Source organism: Pleurodeles waltl, chromosome 10 (assembly GCF_031143425.1).
Source record: "Pleurodeles waltl isolate 20211129_DDA chromosome 10, aPleWal1.hap1.20221129, whole genome shotgun sequence".
Taxonomy (NCBI): Eukaryota; Metazoa; Chordata; class Amphibia; order Caudata; family Salamandridae; genus Pleurodeles; species Pleurodeles waltl.
This window is the reverse complement of record NC_090449.1, coordinates 5590556-5611536: the sequence shown is the minus strand read 5'-3', so window position 1 is coordinate 5611536 and position 20981 is coordinate 5590556. Positions and strand designations below refer to the sequence as shown.

General features: G+C 56.3%; 1 protein-coding gene across 1 annotated transcript in view; it reads left to right on the top strand.

Annotated features, from left to right (window-relative positions):
* Positions 1 to 8081, top strand: part of PLP2 (proteolipid protein 2) — a 94560-nt gene extending 86479 nt beyond the window's left edge. Inside the window, exon 5 of the mRNA XM_069209314.1 lies at positions 4447 to 8081. Within this exon, the coding sequence (XP_069065415.1) occupies positions 4447 to 4463 (17 nt within the window). The 3' untranslated portion in view covers positions 4464 to 8081. The remainder of the gene's footprint in view (positions 1 to 4446) is intronic.
* The last annotated feature ends 12900 nt before the right edge of the window (positions 8082 to 20981 follow it).

Below are 20981 nucleotides of genomic sequence, written 5' to 3'. Positions count from 1 at the left end.
ATCAACCTGTTTAGCAAGGAGATGCTATTTCTAATCACTGAACAGACCCTCCTCTGTGGTTATTTGCAGGTCTTCCACTAGCTTATTCTCCAAGAAGCGCAAAAGTCAGATACATACTCAGGAGTCTCAATGGTCCATTTTTAGCTTTACCGGCAGAATAGAGAGGTTTTGAAGCGTGAATCTTTTCTGGATTTAGATGCTGATTATTATTCTGCCATCTCCTCTTCAAGTAGTCATTTTTGTCTTTCTTTTTTTCGTTGGGCGTCAACTGTCCTCACCTTTTGGTGCTTAATCCAGCCTCCTTCTGATGTCAGACACCGATCCCAAAAGCCTCTGTGCATGGTCCCCATCTTCAGATTCTGCAGTGACCACTGACACTTATGTCTCGGTGCACGGCTTCTCTCAGTGAGAGGAGATCCTGATGGCATCATGCACACTGGAGCTATTCTGTCCAGGGAGTGCACTGGCCAGAGATGCTCAGGTCTCAGTGCAAGGCATCTCTCAAGGAAAGGAGAGCTGGTGGAGTGGTGCCCACTGGAGCTAATCTGGCCAGGGAGTGCACGGACCACGGATGCTCCAGTCTCAGTGCAGGGCACCTCTCGCCAGCTCTGTGTTGAGGCACTCGGATATGCCATGCAGCGCTATCCCAGCTGGCTGCGGGAGCAGAGCTCATGACTTCACTTTCTGCATGTGATTAGTTACATTGTGAGCTTCTGAAAACCCATTCTCATATACAAAAAAACACACACACAAAGTCAGAGCTACTTTATTTACGTAGCAACCAACAGTGGCCCAAATGATGCTGCAGGATTGGCTAAAGTGTGCACCAAAGAAAACAGCATTATGCAGAACATTTTGTTATTGAAGGCAACGTTTTCGACTCCTGCAGTGGTCTTTCTACAACATCACGATTTTGACATTTTAACCAAAAGTGATGTAAAAGGGAACACAACATGATGTAAAGGGGAACACAACATGATGTAAAAGGGAACACAACAATATATAAGTTCGTAGGTGTCTCAACAACACTACATACATAGAGCAGATTCTCTTCAGCGGGTTACACTCCTGCAAGTGACGCCCTTGTCCTGCAGATTCTCTTCGGTGGGTTACACTCCTGCGAGTGACGCCCTTGTCCTGCAGATTCTCTTCGGTGGGTTACACTCCTGCGAGTGACGCCCTTGTCCTGCAGATTCTCTTCGGTGGGTTACACTCCTGCGAGTGACGCCCTTGTCCTGCAGATTCTCTTCGGTGGGTTACACTCCTGCAAGTGACGCCCTTGTCCTGCAGATTCTCTTCGATGGGGTATCACCCTTGTCCTGCAGATTCTCTTCAGTGGGTTACACTCCTGCGAGTGACGCCCTTGTCCTGCAGATTCTCTTCAGTGGGTTACACTCCTGCAAGTGACGCCCTTGTCCTGCAGATTCTCTTCGGTGGGTTACACTCCTGCAAGTGACGCCCTTGTCCTGCAGATTCTCTTCGATGGGGTATCACCCTTGTCCTGCAGATTCTCTTCAGTGGGTTACACTCCTGCGAGTGACGCCCTTGTCCTGCAGATTCTCTTCGGTGGGTTACACTCTTGCAAGTGACGCCCTTGTCCTGCAGATTCTCTTCGATGGGGTATCACCCTTGTCCTGCAGATTCTCTTCAGTGGGTTACACTCCTGCGAGTGACGCCCTTGTCCTGCAGATTCTCTTCAGTGGGTTACACTCCTGCGAGTGACGCCCTTGTCCTGCAGATTCTCTTTAGTGGGATACACTCCTGCGAGTGACGCCCTTGTCCTGCAGATTCTCTTCAGCGGGTTACATTCCTGCGAGTGACACCTTTGTACTGCAGATTCTCTTCGATGGTTAACGCCCTTGTCCTGCAGATTCTCTTCAGTGGGTTACACTCCTGCGAGTGACGCCCTTTTCCTGCAGATTCTCTTCAGTGGGTTACACTCCTGCGAATGACGCCCTTGTCCTGCAGATTCTCTTCAGTGGTCATGCCCTTGTCTTTCATGGAAACAAGAGAACAGCGTTTTCATAACTTTGCTGTTTAAAGCTTCTGTTGTTAAATAGTTAAAGCACTCAACCAATGTAAACCCTCCCCCACTGAGTCATTACTGGACGCTCGGACCTGGGCTTGAGCTATTTCGAGCATTTGAACCTCAAAACAGTATACAAACATCCAGAAACAAGCATTTATCAAACAAATTAATACACATTTTATTTCTTTGACAAACACATGAAATAAGCATTTCGTTTTAAGTGAAATCCAGAAGTGTTTTTAAACTCAGCTGAGGCCTCCTGTGATGCACACATTGTGCCTGATTACAACTTTGGCGGAGGGTGTTAATCCGTCCCAAATGTGACGGATATCCCACCCACCGTATTACGAGTTCCATAGGATATAATGGACTCGTAATACGGCGTGCGGGATATCCGGCACATTTGGGATGGATTAACCCCTCCGCCAAAGTTGTAATCAGGCCCTATGTTCTGTTTGATGCACCTGCAGTGCTCCCACGAGTCAATCGGAGGACACCAATTTTAGTCTCCAATGTCTGATTCCTTCACAGTTACAGAGCGTGTCACAATTTTTATCTATATACACCTAATTAATGTATTGATATTAATATATTTTCTAAGCAGTCGTGGACCCTCTGAACAGGCAGGGTCCTGAGACATGAGTCGCTGCTGTAAAATGTGCACCATGTTGCGTTCCGCAGAATGCACGTGTGCACGTGTGATCTACGTGCTGCGCCCCTTTCGTTTTATCAGCTGGTTTGAAATCAGTTTTCCGAAGCTGAGGTTCAGCTCATTCTGTGTTCACACTGGGGGTCTCGGACAAGAAACAGCCTAGAGTACAGTATTTTATGTTACACACTTGGGGGCAGATTTGCTTACATGTTACGCACCGCAGGACAGCAAGCAAAGTTGCTGCACTGCGTGAAAGAGGGCAGGATTGTTCTATATTTACTGACATATGGAGCATTTTTGCTCTCGTCCTGCCCTGGCGCAGTGTGTGCTGCCTCACGCCAACTCGGGCATCTCCCACCATGGTGCACAGGTACCTGGGTTGCGCTCAGCATAGTTTTTGTGCAGGAAGGGGCTCCTTCCTGCACAGACACAATACTCTGGAGCATATTCCTCTCTCTATGTGTGCTGCGGGATGTGCAGATGTAAAGATATTTCTCTGCGTTACGCCTGCTTTAGTGATCTGTAGAATTTTGACAAATTCCCAGGTTTGCTAGCTTTAGTAAATCTAGGACTGTGCCAAAATCAATGACTAGAAGTGGGGGAACGCCCAGCACAACCCTTGCAACGCCTCCTGTGGGAACGTCCAGCACAACCCTTGCAACGCCTCCTGTGGGAACGCCCAGCACAACCCTTGCAACGCCTCCTGTGGGAACGCCCAGCACAACCCTTGCAACGCCTCCTGTGGGAACGCCCAGCACAACCCTTGCAACGCCTCCTGTGGGAACGCCCAGCACAACCCTTGCAACGCCTCCTGTGGGAACGCCCAGCACAACCCTTGCAACGCCTCCTGTGGGAACGCCCAGCACAACCCTTGCAACGCCTCCTGTGGGAACGCCCATCACAACCCTTGCAACGCCTCCTGTGGGAACGCCCAGCACAACCCTTGCAACGCCTCGCCGACGCAAAGTAACGCAACCCTTGCTAAGCACTGCCTTCCTTTACTTTTTGGGGAAATCCCACGCAAAGCCACGAACATGTGATTTGCCTGGCTTTCTAAATCACACATAACATTTTGCGCCTTGGCTGTGGCATTAAAGTGGTGCAATATGATAGAAAATCTGCCCCTTGTTGTCCAAGAGTCTCTGTGAGGGCACCCCAGAGATCACACACCAGGCCTTAAAAAGAGAAGCTCGATATTTAGGCCTCAGTCTATCTAGTACTATCCGCCATCTCTCCAGAGAGCTGCTACCTGCAGACAGGGCCTGTGTGTGAAGATGGATGTGCAGAGACAGGGCAGACAGGCTCTTTCATGACTAACAGAGAATGCTGCTTTCTACCTGGTTTGAACTGCATTTCAATTGTAGGTTTCATCCGACAGAGTGGGTGGGGGTAGATAGAAGACTGGTGAAGGCCAGAGTTTTTAGAAATGGGAAGAAAGGGGCGGGGAGGAGACTGCATTAGGGCAGTGGGAAGACATGCACGGGCAGAAGGAGGGCATTGGGCAGTAACGTGGGCACAAGGGGTAAGGTGGAGTTTTCATGTCACATACCTAGAGGAGAGTAGCAGGCGTGATGTGAAAACAAGATGAGGACAGGAAGGCGTCATGTAGGCACCTCGAACCCCTGCCAGCACCTGCCCCACAGTGCTGCACCAGTCCTGTGCATGCGCCACCCACCCTCACACCACCACATCGCCATGCAGCGCGCTCACCCCAAGCACCCTTCCTTGCCACCCGAACTCATGCAGCTTCTGCTCTTTCTTTCAGACTCTCCAGACGCCTAAAAGAAGTAAGCAGGGACCAGAGGGCGAGATCAAGAGATCGGAGCACGTGACTGCACCACCAGTGCCGCCATTTTGTAACCTCTGTAAATTGTAAATAGTGCTGCGAATCCACTGGATAAAAGGACTCCTCCAGTCTGACCCACCCACTTCTCCCTCAATACGCATCCTCTCCACAATTACTCCGTCCCTCGCCTTCCTCTAATCCGTCCCCCGTCTTTGCTTATCATGGTCTTAGCTCAGTGTTCAGAGCACTTGTGCGATCTCCTGCCAACCACCAATCAAAGGTGAAGCCTGAGCATGACCCAACCAGAGACCAACCAAATAGCAGCCATGGACCGAGAACCCAGGCAAAAACCACAGCAGAGCGAGATGACTCATCGCTGGGGCATTCAACATTCTGTTGAGTGCAACCAAGGACTCTGGCCAGCCAACAACCACAGCAGAGCATACCACATACCACTGGTCAAGCCAGCAACTGACGGACTCAGGACACAGCCAAAAACAATAGACAAGCAAGACCACCAATCATTGGGAAAGAGTGCAGCCATGGACCTTGGGCCCACAACCAATAGCATAACATACCACAGACTGCTGGTCAACCCAACAATCCCACCAGAGAAGAGCTAAGGACTGTGGGCAAACCAACATGCAAGGCAGAGCATATCTCAGACCACAGGTCAAGCCGACACCTGACAGGGTGCAACCATGGACTGAGGACTATCCAAAGACCAGGCAACATGCCACTACTGATCTCTGGGAAAGCCAATACCCAGCAAGAACAACCAAGGACTATGGTCAAGCCAACATCCAGGCAGAGCACAGCAAGCTGGCTAAATCTATCCAAACAGCCCAGCGGAGTGCTGCTATAATCTATGGGCCCAGACAACAACCATGACAGAGCAACCTGCACACCCTGGGTGTGGCATCATCAACGGCGTGCAGCCAAAGACCAAGAATGCAGCTAGAACCAACATGAGAGTGGCCACTGATTCCTGGCCAAACCATCGCCCAGCGGCGTGCAGCCAAGGACCAAGGACGCAGCCAGAACCCACAAGCGAGTTGCCACGGATCACTGGCCAAACCATCGCCCAGTGGCGTGCAGCCAAAGACCCAGGATGCAGCCAGAACCTACAAGAGTGCGGCCACCGATCCCTGGCCAAGAGTCTGTTCAAGTGCAGCCATGGACTACACTCCCAGGCAGGCCCCAGGCCACATTCAGCAGCACCTCATCAGTCAAGCCAATAACCCAAGTATAGCACAACCGTGTACTCTGGCTGCGAATAGCCACAATGGGCAGTGAGGTGCTCTAATGTATGCCACTTGGCATAAGTGTACGTTGAACTTGCACATCTGCACAAGTGGATCAGATGGCATGAGGTTCTTGCCATGGGTACCTGGTGCTCCATAGTGTGCAAAAGCGGTACCAGGGTCTCCTATGTGCCTGGAGTCCAGCCAGGACTTTCTTAGTGCCTTGTTTACTTGTGTGTCATAAAAAAGAGCGTATTAAGTGCCAGGGAGTGCCAGAGTGCCTTCAAGTGATCAACTGTTTCAGAGTGCCCCTGAGGGACAAAGAGTGCCAGATCACGAGGGAGATACCGGGTGTGTCATGGAGCATCCAAGAGTGTCAAGAATTGCTCAGGGTGACAGAGTGAACAAGTGGGGCAGAGAGCATATGAGTGTGCCAGGGCGGAACCGTGGGGTTAAGATAGCATGTGAGTGTGCCAGGGAAGGCCCAGGTGGTTGAGCGAGCATGCAGCTTTGACATGGAGGTCCCAGGTGGTTTAGAGATCATCTGAGTGCCAGAGACGGCCCAAGTGGTTGAGAGAGCATGTGAGTGTGCCAGGGAGGTCCCATGTGTTTTAGAGAACATGTGAGTGTGCCAGAGAGGGCCTGGGTGTTTGAGAGAGCATGCGAGTGTGCAAGGGAGGGCCGGAGTGGTTTAGAGTATGCAAGTGTGCAAGGGAGGGCCTGGGTGTTTTAGAGAACATGTGAGTATGACAGGGAGGCCCCAGGTGTTTTTGAGAACATGTGAGTGTCCCAGGGAGGTCCCAGGTGTTTCAGGGAGCAGGTAAGTGTGCCAGGGAGGGCCTGGGTGTTTGAGAGAGTTTGTGAGGGCCTGGGTGTTGAGAGAGCATGTGAGCGTGCCAGGGAGGGCCTGTGTGTTTGAGAGAGCATGTGAGCGTGCCAGGGAGGGCCTGGGTGTTTGAGAGAGCATGTGAGTGTGCCAGGGAGGGCCCTGGGTGTTTGAGAGAATATGCAAGTGTGTCAGAGAGGGCCTGGGTGTTTGAGAGAGTATGTGTGTGTGACAGAGAGGACCTGGGTGTTTGAGAGATCATGTGAGTGTGCCAGGGAGGGCCTGGGTATTTGAGAGAGCATGTGAATGTGTCAGGAAGGGCCTGGGTGTTTGAGAGGTTATATGAGTGTGCCAAGGAGAGCCTGGGTGTTTGAGAGAGTATGCGAGTGTGCCAGGGAGGGTCTGGGTGTTTGAGAGAGCATGCCAGGGAATGCTATGGTATTATCAGTGGGGGGATATGCATGACCAGGAGTGCCAGTGACTTTTAATGTAACTGATCATACAAAAGTGTGATAGGAGTGGGGACGTGTGCGGGTGGCAAGAAGCAGTGTGGATGAGAACACCATATTGGACTAGGCAATGCCTGCATGTGACAAACATCAATCAAGTGTATCAGAGGGTGCCTGAGTGTCACAGAATGTCCAAGTGTGATGGAGAGCATCCAGGTCTTCCAGAAAGTGGTCAATTGTGTCAGGAAGGTATGGGATGGGAGTGCCTGAGAGTGCCGGGCAGTGCCAAGCATGACAGAAAGGCCTGAGTGTGTGCCAGGTGTGTCTGGATATGTGACTGAGAATCACAGGTGTCTGGGTGTGTGACTGAGAGCCATGAGTGTCTGGGTATATGACTGAGAGCCACAAGGGTCTGGGTGTGTGACTGAGAACCACAAGTGTCTGCATGTGTGACTGAGAATCACAGGTGTCTGGGTGTGTGACTGAGAGCCATGAGTGTCTGCATGTGTGTCTGAGGATCACAGGTGTCTGGATCTTTGACCGAGAGCCATGAGTGGCTGGGTGTGTGACCGAGAGCCATGAGTGGCTGGGTGTGTGACTGAGAGCCACAAGTGGCTGGGTGTACGACTGAGAGCCACAAGTGGCTGGGTGTACGACTGAGAGCCACAAGTGTCTGGGTGTCTGACTGAGAACCACAAGTTTCTGGATGTTTGACTGAGAGCCATGAGTGTCTGGATATGTGACTAAGAGCAATGAGTGTCTGGGTGTGTGACTGAGAGCCATGAGTGTCTGGGTGTACGACAGACAATCACAAGTGTATAGATGTGTAACTGAGAACCACAGGTGTCTGGATGTCTGAATTAGAACCTAGATGTCTCCATAAAATCATGGGTACTACTAGGAATAGGTACTTTTGTCCACCAAAACGTGGGCAAGGCCTAACCCCTCCGTCTATTGCCTATCTGGTGAGTAAGTGCCCGGGTTCCCACTGGGAGAGCTAATGGCAGGTGGTAGGGAAATTATTTTTGCAATTCACATTTTATAGCTTGTTGGAAACTCCTTGTGGTTGTTAATAAAATATTGTATTAAACAAAACTAGTCTTCCTTTAATATTGGTAACGGGCTGGAGCCTGGACATGGAGGGGACCAGTCCTCGGCAGAGGGAATACTGGCTGTGGGGCTGGGGTGATGGAGACGTGGAGGCGGGAGAGGAGATTTTTCTGCATGAATCTATTATAGATTCTCACCCAGTTCATAATTCTGCTATTGAGTTTCCTAGTAATAGCATTTGTGTAGTGCTTACTACCCTTGATGAGGCACTAAAGCGCTTTATAATCAATCAATCAATCATGGCATTTATAGAGCGCGCTAATCACCCGTGAGGGTCTCAAGGTGCTGGGGGGGGGGGGGTCAGGGTCTTGAGGCGCTTCCTGAAGGCGAGGTGGTCCTGGGTAGTCCTGAGGTGGGCAGGGAGGGAATTCCACGTCTTGGCTGCCAGGTAGGAGAAGGATTTCCCTCCAGCGGTGGTTCAGCGGATGCGAGGGACAGGGCGAGAGCGAGGCTGGTTGAGCGAAGTTGACGGGTGGGCGTGTAGAAGGCGAGGCGACTGTTGAGGTATTCGGGGCCCTTGTTGTGGAGGGCTTTGTGTGCGTGGGTGAGGAGCCTGAAGGTGATCCTTTTGTTGACGGGGAGCCAGTGCAGGTGTTTCAGGTGGGCGGATATGTGGTTGTGGCGAGGTACGTCGAGGATGAGGCGTGCAGAGGCGTTTTGTATGCGCTGAAGACGTTTCTGAAGTTTTGCGGTGGTTCCTGCGTATAGGGTGTTTCCGTAGTCCAGGTGACTTGTGACGAGGGCGTGGGTCTCAGTTTTTCTGGTGTCGGCGGGGATCCAGCGGAAGATCTTTCGGAGCATGCGAAGGATGTGGAAGCAAGAGGACGAGACGGCATTGACTTGCTTGGTCATGGTGAGAAGGGGGTCCAGGATGAATCCGAGGTTGCGTGCGTGGTCTGAAGGGGTTAGTGCGGTGCCCAGGGCCGTGGGCCACCAAGAGTCGTCCCAGGCGGACGGGGAGTTTCCGAGGATGAGGACTTCCGTCTTGTCAGAGTTCAGCTTCAGGCGGCTGAGTTTCATCCATTGTGCGGCATCTTTCATTCCATCCTGCAGGTTGGCTTTGGAGGTGGCTGGGTCTTTGGTGAGGGAGAGTATCAGCTGGGTGTCGTCGGCGTAGGAGATGATGTTGATGTTGTGTTTGCGAGCGATGTTGGCGAGGGGGCTCATGTAGACATTGAAGAGAGTAGGGCTGAGCGAGGAGCCTTGTGGGACGCCGCAGATGATCTCGGTGGGTTCTGAGCGGAAGGGCGGGAGGTAGACTCTTTGGGATCAGTCCAAGAGGAAAGAGATGATCCAGTCCAGGGCCTGTCCTTGGATACCGGTGGAGCGGAGGTGGGTTATTAGGGTGCGGTGGCAGACGGTGTCGAAGGCAGCCGAGTGGTCAAGGAGGATGAGGGCAGTTGTTTCTCCGTTGTCCCGCAGGGTTCTGATGTTATTGGTGACTGCGATGAGGGCGGTTTCCGTGCTGTGGTTGGCCCGAAAGCCGGACTGTTGGTCAGTTGCTTGTTGACGGCCTTCTCGATGACCTTGGCCGGGAAGAGGAGGAGCAAGATGGGGCGGAAGTTCTTCAGGTCGTTGGGGTCCACCGTAGGTTTTTTCAGGAGAGCGTTTACTTCCGCGTGTTTCCAGCTCTCGGGGAAGGTGGCAGATGCAAAGGAGCTGTTGATGATGCTCTGGAGATAGGGGGCGATGATGGCGTTGGCTTTGTTGAAGATGTGATGTGGGCAAGGGTCTGAGGGGGCGCCGGAGTGGATGGTGTTCATGGTGGTTCTAGTCTCTTCGGAGCTGATGGGTGTCCAGGCATTGAGGGTGATGATTGGGGCTGTAAGTTCCGTGGTGGTCGGCGGGATCTGTGGTCCGAAGCTGTCGTGTAGGTCGGTGATCTTTCGATGGAAGAAGGTAGCGAGGGAGTTGCAGAGTTCCTGTGAGGGCGTGATGGAGTTGGAGCTGGCATTGGGATTGGAGAGCTCTTTGACGATGTTTATAGAGAGTAGAGTGCTGCTCCTGAACCCAAGGTTAGTGGTGAATTCAGGGGTCAGTGTTGTTTTTTGGGATTAGTCTTGTGCGCCCAAGGAAACCATCCTGTGCATTTACGTCCGTATCGGGGGCAGCTTGTGATTGATCACTAGTGGCAGCGATTGGGGGGTGAATAGATCTGCTACAGGAGAGCAGGTAGGAGGAGACCTGGGATGCTTCAAAGAAGGAAGGCAAGGCTCGGATCTGTGAGGTAGGCAGTCTGCAGAACAGGACAGGCCGGCTGCAGGTTACTTCTCCGTACTCAGTGCTTGGTGCATTAACTATGAACTCTCTGGCGATACCTCATTCTTCCTGTATCTTTCTCAACACTATTCCAGCTCTTAAAGTTGTGGACAAATCTTTGTTCCCTACTTTAAGTCTTCAGCCCTTTCCCTGTGAAACAATCCAAAAACAAGATCCACGATCTCAGCCCTGTTTGGGCCACGAAGGGCATCAGCGTGGGACATGACCTGACGGAGGACGGATCCCCTCTGTCCTTCGCCATTTTACTGGTGACATCTCCTGATCCAATATGGACCTCCAGAGTGTCTTAAAGATCAATGTGAAACTCTAAATTAGTTATATTGCCCCCTCAAGCCTTTCTCTTCTTACTTAACAACTAAGTTGGGGAGGGGGGTAACACAATGTCAAAAGTTCACAAATCCCCGGACGCCAGTGGTCATTTATCTCCTCAATAATAAATTGATTCCTTCTCTATCTCAGACGCGTTTCTATATGGCACATTTTCTACCATGGCCACAGTCTAGGATGTTACAACGGAACCTCCTTGAATCTGATCCCTGCCGATCCCTCTGCTGATCCTGTAATGAACCCGCCAGTACTCCTGATCATATGTTCCTGACATGTAAGCATCGCTCTGCCTATGGGACTGAGGTTTATGATCGACTCACCAATATCCTTCAGATGTCCCCCCCATCCGTCCCTCTCGTCACATCAGGCCCAGATGCTCTGAGCTCCTCTTCCGGTTTATCTGATGACAATGTGGCCTCACCAGACCTTCTCTTGATGTTGTCAGACAAAGCTTGAACATCTTCCGCTTGCGGTGGGCATGGGTCACATCTTTTAGACGTTGTCGCTCTTCCCTAGGACACCTGTTCCCGCACAGTAACCCTGGCAGACACTTGACACCTTTCAGGCCATAGAATAAAGACCCCATGATCAGTACCTATCTCCACTATGGATTGTAGAACGTAATCATTATTTCAACCAGAACTACATCCTGTGGCGCTTTCCGCCTCCCCCTTGTCATGTTCTCCCGACTCCACTACCGTTAGCTTCTTCTCCTCCTCTGTCCTTCCTGTTGTATTGCACATCCACCCATGGGCTACCAGCCTGTGATCGGACCCTCCTCTCATCTTCAGGATTACTCTCTCTTGCCATGACGCCTGTGCCGTGATTTTCATTGCAGAATGTAATTTTGGAAAACGTTCTTAAAATGTGATGGCAATGCTGAGAGTTATATGCTTTGTCTCTTGTCCTGGGCCCAGTGGCATTTTCCTGTCCTGGGCCCTGTGGCATGTTCCTGCCCTGGACCCTCTGGCATGTTCCTGTACTGGGCCCTGTGGCATGTTCCTGTACTGGGCCCTGTGGCATGTTCCTGTCCTGGGTCCTGTGGCATGTTCCTGTCCTGGATCCTGTGACACATTCCTGTCCTGGGCCCTGTGGCATGTTCCTGTCCTGGGCCCTCTGGCATGTTCCTGTCCTGGGCCCTCTGGCATGTTCCTGCCCTGGGCCCTCTGGCATGTTCCTGTCCTGGGGCCCGTGGCATGTTCCTACCCTGGGCCCTAAGGCATGTTCCTGTCCTGGGCCCTAAGGCATGTTCCTGCAGAGGGCCCTGTGGCATGTTCCTGCCGAGGGCCCTGTGGCATGTTCCAGTCCTGAGCCCGGTCCTTTGGCATGTTCCTGTCCTGGGCCCTCTGGCCTGTTCCTGACCTGGGCCCCATGGCATGTTCCTGGCAGGGCCCTGTTCTGGCCCCTGTGCCATGTTCCTGTCCTTAGCCCTGTGGCATGTTCCTGCCCTGGACCCTCTAGCATGTTTCTGTCCTAGGCCCTGTGGCATGTTCCTGTCCTGGGCCCTGTGGCATGTTCCTGTCCTGGGCTCTGTGGCATGTTCCTGCCCTGGGCCCTGTGCCATGTTCCTGTCCTGGGCCCTCTGGCATGTTCCTGTCCTGGGCCTCTGGCATGTTCCTGTCATGGGCCCTCTGGCATGTTCCTGCCCTGGGCCCTCTGGCATGTTCCTGTCCTGGGGCCCGTGGCATGTTCCTACCCTGGGCCCTAAGGCATGTTCCTGTCCTGGGCCCTAAGGCATGTTCCTGCGGAGGGCCCTGTGGCATGTTCCTGCCGAGGGCCCTGTGGCATGTTCCAGTCCTGGGCCCGGTCCTTTGGCATGTTCCTGTCCTGGGCCCTCTGGCCTGTTCCTGGCCTGGGCCCCATGGCATGTTCCTGGCCTGGGCCCTGTTCTGGCCCCTGTGCCATGTTCCTGTCCTTAGCCCTGTGGCATGTTCCTGCCCTGGACCCTCTAGCATGTTTCTGTCCAAGGCCCTGTGGTATGTTTGTGTCCTGGGTCCTGTGGCATGTTCCTGTCCTGGGCCCTCTTCTGAGCCCTGTGCCATGTTCCTGTCCTTAGCCCCGTGGAATGTTCCTGCCCTGGACCCTCTAGCATGTTTCTGTCCTAGGCCCTGTGGCATGTACCTGTCATGGGTCCTGTCCTGGGCCCTCTGGCATGTTCCTGTTATGGACCCTATCCTGGGCCCTGTGGCATATTCCTGACCTGGGCCCTCTGGCGTGTTCCTGTCCTGGTCCCTGTGGCATGGCCCTGTTCTGTCCTGGTCCCTGTGGCATGTTCCTGGGCCCTGTGGCACGTTCCTGTCCTGTGTCCTGTGCTATGTTCCTGGCCTGGGCCCTGTGGCATATTCCTGTCCTGGGCACTGTGGCATATTCCTGTTCTGGGCCCTGTGGCATGTTCCTGTCCTGGGCCCTCTGGCATGTTCCTGTCCTGGGCCCTCTGGCATGTTCCTGTCCTAGGCCCTGTGGCATGTTCCTGTCCTGGGCCCTCAGGAATGTCCCTGTCCTGGACCCTGTGGCATGTTCCTGTCATGGGCCCTGTCCTGGGCCTTCTGCCATGTTCCTCTCCTGGGCCCTCTGGCATATTCCTGCCCTGGGCCCTCTGGCATGTTCATGTCCTGGGCCAAGTGGCATGTTCCTGTCCTGGGCCCTGTGGAATGTCACTGTCCTGGGCCTGTGGCATGTTCCTGGGCGCTGTGGCACATTCCTGCCCTGGGTCCTGTAGCACGTTCCTGACATGGACCCTGTCCTGGGCCCTCTGGCATGTTCCTGCCCTGGGCCCAGTGGTATGTTCCTGTCCTGGGCCCAGTGGCATGTTCCTGCCCTGGGCTCTCTGGTATGTTCTTGCTCTGGGCCCTGTGGCATGTCCATGTCCTGGGCCCTTTCCTGGGCCCTATGGCATGGCCTGCCCTGGGTCCTGTGGCATGCTCCTGTCCTGCGCCCTGTGGCATGTTCCTGCCCTGGGCCCTGTGGCATGTTTCTCTCCTGGGCCCTGTGACATGTTCCTGCCCTGGGCCCCGTGGCATGTGTCTGCCGAGGGCCCTGTCCTGGGCCCTGTGGCATATTCCTATCCTGGGCCCTATTCTGGGCCGTGTGGTATGTTCCTGTCCAGGGCCCTGTGGCATGTTCCTGCCCTGGACCCTGTCCTGGGCCCTCTGGCATGTTCCTGTCCTTGTGGCATATTCCTGCCCTGGGCCCAGTGGGTTCATGTCCTGGGCCAAGTGGCATGTTCCTGTCCTGGGCCCTGTGGAATGTCACTGTCCTGGGCCCTGTGGCATGTTCCTGGGCGGTGTGGCACATTCCTGCCCTGGTTCCTGTGGCACGTTCCTGACATGGTCCCTGTCCTGGGCCCTCTGGCATGTTCCTGCCCTGGGCCCAGTGGTATGTTCCTGTCCTGGGCCCAGTGGCATGTTTCTGCCCTGGGCTCTCTGGTATGTTCCTGCCCTGGGCCCTGTGGCATGTCCATGTCCTGGGCCCTTTCCTGGGCCCTATGGCATGTCCTGCCCTGGGCCCTGTGGCATACTCCTGTCCTGGGCCCTGTGGCATGTTCCTGCCCTGGGCCCTGTGGCATGTTTCTCTCCTGGGCCCTGTGACATGTTCCTGCCCTGGGCCCCGTGGCATGTGTCTGCCGAGGGCCCTGTCCTGGGCCCTGTGGCATATTCCTATCCTGGGCCCTATTCTGGGCCATGTGGTATGTTCCTGTCCAGGGCCCTGTGGCATGTTCCTGCCCTGGACCCTGTCCTGGGCCCTCTGGCATGTTCCTGTCCTTGTGGCATGTTCCTGCCCTGGGCCAAGTGGCATGTTCCTGTCCTGGGCCCAGTTGCATGTTCCTGTCCTGGGCCCAGTTGCATGTTCCTGTCCTGGGCCCTGTGGCATGTTCCTGCCCTGGACCCTGTGGTATGTTCCTGACCGGGGCCCTGTCCTGGGCCCTGTGGCATGTTCCTGCCCTGGGCCCTGTGGCATGTTCCTGTCCTGGGCCCTGTGGCATGTTCATGCCCTGGGCCTCGTGGCATATTCCTGCCCTGTGCCCCGTGGCATGTTTCTGCCCTTGGCCCAGTGTCATGTCCCTTCCCTGGGCCCCATGGAATGTTTCTGTCCTGGGCCCCATGGAATGTTCCTGCCCTGGGCCCTGTGGCATGTTTCTGCCCTGGGCCCCATAGCATGTTCGGTTAACTCATCCCATGCACATCTGACTGGGTACTTCTGACATTACTCAGTGTGCGTGGCACACTCCTACTCGCCTGTGCCTTTCATGTCTGTGTTATTTACCTCTTACTGCTCTTTATGTTTTATAAAAACTTATAAAATATTTGGAATAAAAAATAAGTGAATCAGATGAAAGAAGGCACTAGAGAAGCCCAGTGAAGGAACCAGTCCAAACCATGCTTGTTGTTCAACCAGAACTCACTGTGCACAACTGGTGCCCTAGCGTAGGCCCCCCACACCCAGGGAGGCCGGAGTCTAACCACGGGGAGGAGACCCTCCCCTCCCGCCTCAAGGCACTCTCCTCTCACAGGGAACCACCACTCACCTCTCAATGCTTCCTTTATACACCAGGTCCCAATAAGAGGCTTCTGTCACTGCCCTGTGTGGGAGTGTTACCTGCATGGTATACAGGGGTGTCTCCTGCATGTTATACATGTTCTCCCATCTCCACTACCATTAGACTCCTCTCCTCCTCTGTCCTTTTTGTTGTATTGCAGGTCCCCCCATGGGCTACCAGCCTGTGATCGGACCCTCCTCTCATCTTCAGGATTACTCTCTCTTGCCATCACGCCTGTGCCGTGATTTTCATTGCCGGATGTAATTTTGGAAAATGTTCTTAAAATGTGATGGCAATGCTGGGAGTTATATGCTTTTGCTCTTGTCCTGGGCTCAGTGGCATGTTCCTGTCCTGGGCCCAGTGGCATGTTTCTGGGCCCTGTGGCATGTTCCTATCCTGGCCCTGTCCTGGGCCCTGTGGCATGTTCCTGCCCTGGACCCTGTCCTGGGCCATTGTGGCATGTTCCTGCCCTGGGCCCTGTGGCATGTTCCTGCCCTGGGCCCTGTGGCATGTTCCTGCCCTGGGCCCTGTGGCATGTACCTGTCCTGGATGCTGTGACATGTCATATTATGGGCCTTGTCCTGGGCCCTGTGGCATGTCCTGTCCTGGGCAATGTGGCATGTCCTGTCCTGGGCCCTGTGGCATGTTCCTGTCCTGGGCCCTTTGGCATGTTCCTGCCCTTGGCCCTGTGACATGTTCCTGCCCTGTGGCATGTTCCTGTCCTCGGCCCTGTGGCATGTTCCTGTATTGGGCCCTATCCTAGGCCCTGTGGCATGTTCCTGCCCTGGGCCCTGTGGCATGTTGTTCTCCTGGGCCCTATCCTAGGCCCTCTGCTATGTTCCTGTCCTGGCCCCTCTGGCCTGTTCCTGCCCTGGGCCCTGTGGCCTGTTCCTGTATTAGGACCTGTCCTAGGCCCTGTGGCATGTTCCTGCCCTGGGCCCTGTGGCATGTTTCAGCCCTGTGACATGTGCCTGCCCTGGTCCCTGTGGTATGCTCCTGCCCTGGGGCATGTTCCTGCCCTGGGTCCTGTCGCATGTTCCTGTCCTGGGCCCTGTGGCATGTTCCTGTTCTGGGACCTGTTTCATGTTCCTGCGCCCCGTGGCATGTTCCTGTCCTGGGCCCTGTGACTTGTTCCTGTTCTGGGCCCCATGGCATCTTCCTGCCCTGTGGCATGTTCCTGCCCTGGGCCCTCTGGCATGTTCTTCTCCTGGGCCCTCTAGCTTGTTCCTGCCCTGGGGTCTCTGGTATGTTCCTGCCCTGGGCTCTCTAGCTTGTTCTTCTCCTGGGCCCTCTCGCATGTTCGTGCCCTGGGCCCTCTGGCATGTTCCTGTCCTAGGGCCTGTCCTGTGCCCTCTGGAATGTTCCTGTCCTGGGCCCTGTTACATGTTCCTGCCCTGGGCCCTCTGGCATGTTCCTGTCCTGGGCCCTCTGGCATGTTCCTGTCCTGGGCCCTCTGGCATGTTCCTGTACCGGGCCCTCTGGCGTGTTCCTGCCCTGTGCCATCTGGTATGTTCCTGCCCTCTGCCATCTGGTATGTTCCTGCCCTGGGCCCTCTGGCATGTTCCTGCCCTTGGCCCTCTGGCATGTTCCTGCCCTTGGCCCTCTGGCATGTCCTGTCCTAGGCCCTGTTTTGGGCCCTGTGGCATGTTCCTGTCCTTGGCCCTGTCCTGGGCCCTGTGGCGTGTTCCTGTCCTGGGCCCTGTGGCATGTTTCTGCCCTGTGGCATGTGCTTGCCATGGTCCCTGTGGTATGCTCCTGCCCTGGGGCATGTTCCTGCCCTGGGTCCTGTCGCATGTTCCTGTCCTGGGTCCTGTCGCATGTCCTGTCCTGGGCCCTGTTCTGGGCCCTGTTTCATGTTCCTGCGCCCTGTGGCATGTTCTTGTCCTGGGCCCTGTGGTATGTTCCTGTCCTGGGCCCTGTGGAATGGTTCTGTCCTGGGCCCTCTGGCATGTTCCTGCCCCGGGCCCTCTGGCATGTTACTGTCCCAGGCCCTCTGGCATATTACTGCCCCGGGCCCTGTGGCATGTTCCTGCCCTGGGCCCTGTGGCATGTTCCTGCCATGGGCCCTGTGGCATTGTCCTGCCCTCAGCCCTTTGGCATGTTCCTGCCCTGGGCCCTGTGGCATGTTCCTGCCCTGGGGCCTGTGGCATGTTCCTGCCCTGGACCCTGTGGAAAGTTCCTGCCCTGGGCCCTGTGGCAAGTTCCTGCCCTGGGCCCTGTGGCATCTTTGTGTTCTGGGCCCTGTGGCATCTTTGTGTTCTGGGCCCTGTGGCATGTCCCTGCCCTGGACCCTGTCCTGGACCCTGTGGTGTGTTTCCTCCCAGGGCCCTGTGACATGTTCCTACCCTAGGCCGTGTGACATGTTCCTGCCCTGGGGTCTGTGGCAAGTTCCTGTCCTGGGCCCTATAGCTTGTTCCTGTCCCGGGTCCAGTGGCTTGTTCCTGTCCCGGGCCCAGTGGCATGTCCTGCCCTGGGCCCTGCCATGGGCCCTGTGGCATGTTCCTGCCCTGGGCCCTGTGGCATGTTCCTGTCTTGGGCCCTGTACATGCTCCTGTCTTGGGCCCTGTGGCATGTCCTGCCTTCGGCCCTGTGACATGTTCCTGCCCTAGGCCCCCTGGCATGTTCCTGCCATGGGCCCTGTGACATGTTCCTGCCTTAGGCCCTGTCCTGGAACCTGTGGCGTGTTTCCTCCCTGGGCCCTGTGACATGTTCCTGCCCTTGGCACTGTGACATGTCCTGCCCTGGGCCCTGTGGTATGTTCCTGTCCTGGGCCCTGTGGCATGTTCCTGTCCTGGGCCCTGTGGCATGTTCCTGTCCTGGGCCCTGTGGCATGTTCCTGCCCTGGGCCCTGTCCTGGACCCTGTGGCTTGTTTCCTCCCTTGGCCCTATGGCATGTTCCTGCCCTAGGCCCTCTGACATGTTCCTGCCCTAGGCCCTGTGGCATGTCCTGTCCTGGGCCCTGTGGCATGTTCCTGTCCTGGGCCCTGTGGCATGTTCCTGTCCTGGGCCCTGTGGCATGTTCCTGCCCTGGGCCCTGTGGCATGTTCCTGTCCCGGGCCCGTGGCATATTCCTGCCCTAGGCTCTGCCGTGGGCCCTGTGGCATGTTACTGTCCTGGGCCCTGTCGCATGTTCATGCCCAGGGCCCTCTGGCATGTTCCTGCCCTGGGCCCTCTGGCATGTTCCTGCCCTGGGCCCTCTGGCATGTTCCTGTCCTGGGCCCTCTGGCATGTTCCTACCCTGGGCCCTGTCATGGGCCCTGTGGCATGTTCCTGCCCTGGGCCCTGTGGCATGTTCCTGCCCTGGGCCCTGTGGCATTGTCCTGGGCCTGTGGCATGTTCCTGCCCTGGGCCCTGTGGCATGTTCCTGCCCTGGGCCCTCTGGCATGTTCCTGTCCTGGGCCCTCTGGCATGTTCCTGTCCTGGGCCCTCTGGCATGTTCCTGCCCTGGGCCCTGTCCTGGGCCCTGTGGCATGTTCCTGCCCTGGGCCCTGTGGCATGTTACTGTCCCGGGCCCTCTGGCATGTTCCTGCTCAGGGCCCTGTGGCATGTTCCTGCCCTGGGCCCTGTGGCATGTTCCTGTCCTCGGCCCTGTGGCATGTTCCTGCCCTGGGCCCTGTGGCATGTTCCTGCCCTGGGCCCCGTGGCATGTTCCTGTCCCGGACCCCGTGGCATGTTTGTGCCCTAGGCTCTGCCATGGGCCCTGTGGCATGTTACTGTCCTGGGCCCTGTGGCATGTTCCTGCCCTGGGCCCTCTGGCATGTTCCTGCCCTGGGCCCTCTGGCATGTTCCTGCCCTGGGCCCTGTCCTGAGCCCTGTGGCATGTTCCTGTCCTGGGCCCTGTACATGTTCCTGTCCTGGGCCCTGTGGCACATCCTGCCTTCGGCCCTGTGGCATGTTCCTGCCCGCGGCCCTGTGGCATGTTCCTGCCCTGTGGCATGTTTCCTCCCTGGGCCCTGTGGCATGTTCCTGCCCTAGGCCCTGTCCTGGACCCTGTGGTGTGTTTCCGCCCTGTGACATGTTCCTCCCCTTGGCCCTGTGACATGTCCTGCCCTAGGCCCTGAGGCATGTTCCTGTCCTGGGCCCTGTGGCATGTTCCTGCCCTGGGCCCTGTCCTGTACCCTGTGGCGTGTTTCCTCCCTTGGCCCTGTAGCATGTTCCTGCCCTTCGCCCTGTGACATGTCCTGCCCTAGGCCCTGTGGCATGTTCCTGTCCTGGGCCCTGTGGCAAGTTCCAGTCCTGGGCCCTGTGGCATGTTCCTGTCCTGGGCCCAGTGGCTTGTTCCTGTCCCGGGCCCTGTGGATTGTTCCTGTCCCGGGCCCAGTGGCATGTCCTGCCATGGGCCCTGTGGCATGTTCCTGCCCTGGGCCCTGTGGCATATTCCTGTCCTGGGCCCTGTGGCATGTTCTGCCTTCGGCCCTGTGGCATGTTCCTGCCCTCGGCCCTGTGGCATGTTCCTGCCCTCGGCCCTGTGGCATGTTCCTGCCCTCGGCCCTGTGGCATGTTCCCTCCCTGGGCCCCCTGACATGTTCCTGCCCTAGGCCCTGTCCTGGACCCTGTGGCGTGTTTCTGCCCTGTGACATGCTCCTGCCCTTGGCCCTGTGACATGTCCTGCCCTAGGCCCTGTGGCATGTTCCTGTCCTGGGCCCTGTGGCATATTCCTGTCCTGGGCCCTGTCCCTGACCCTGTGGCGTGTTTCCTCCCTTGGCCCTCTGGCATGTTCCTGCCCTAGGCCCTCTGACATGTTCCTGTCCTGGGCCCTGTGTCATGTTCCTATCCTGGGCCCTGTGGCATGTTCCTGTACCGGGCCCCATGGCATGTTCGTGCCCTGGGCCCTGCCATGGGCCCTGTGGCATGTTACTGTCCTGGGCTCTGTGGCATGTTCCTGTCCTGGGCCCGTGGCATGTTCTTGCCCTGGGCCCTGCCATGGGCCCTGTGGCGTGTTCTCTCCCTGAGCCCTGTTACATGTTCCTGCCCTGGACCCTGTGGCGTGTTTCCTACCTGGACCCTGTGGCGTGTTTCCTCCCTGGGCCCTGTGACATGTTCCTGCCCTGGGCCCCCTGGCATGTTCCTGTCCTGGGCCCTGTGGCATGTTCCTGTCCTGGGCCCAGTGGCTTGATCCTGTCCCGGGCCCAGTGGCATGTTCCTGTCCCGGGCCCAGTGACATGTTCCTGTCCCGGGCCCCGTGGCATGTTCGTGCCCTAGGCTCTGCCATGGGCCCTGTGGCATGTTACTGTCCTGGGCCCTGTTGCATGTTCCTGCCCTGGGCCCTCTGGCATGTTCCTGCCCTGGGCCCTCTGGCATGTTCCTGCCCTGGGCCCTCTGGCATGTTCCTGTCCTGGGCCCTCTGGCATGTTCCTGCCCTGGGCCCTGTCCTGGGCCCTGTGGCATGTTCCTGCCCTGGGCCCTCTGGCATGTTACTGTCCCGGGCCCTCTGGCATGTTCCTGCCCTGGGCCCGGTGGCATGTTCCTGCCCTGGGCCCTGTGGCATGTTCCTGCCCTGGGCCCTGTGGCATTGTCCTGCCCTGGGCCCTGTGGCATGTTCCTGCCCTGGGCCCTGTGGCATGTTCCTGCCCTGGGCCCTGTGGCATGTCCTGTCCTGGGCCCTGTACATGTTCCTGTCCTGGGCCCTGTGGCACATCCTGCCTTCGGCCCTGTGGCATGTTCCTGCCCTCGGCCCTGTGGCATGTTCCTGCCCTGTGGCATGTTCCTGTCCTGGGCCCTGTGGCAAGTTCCTGTCCTGG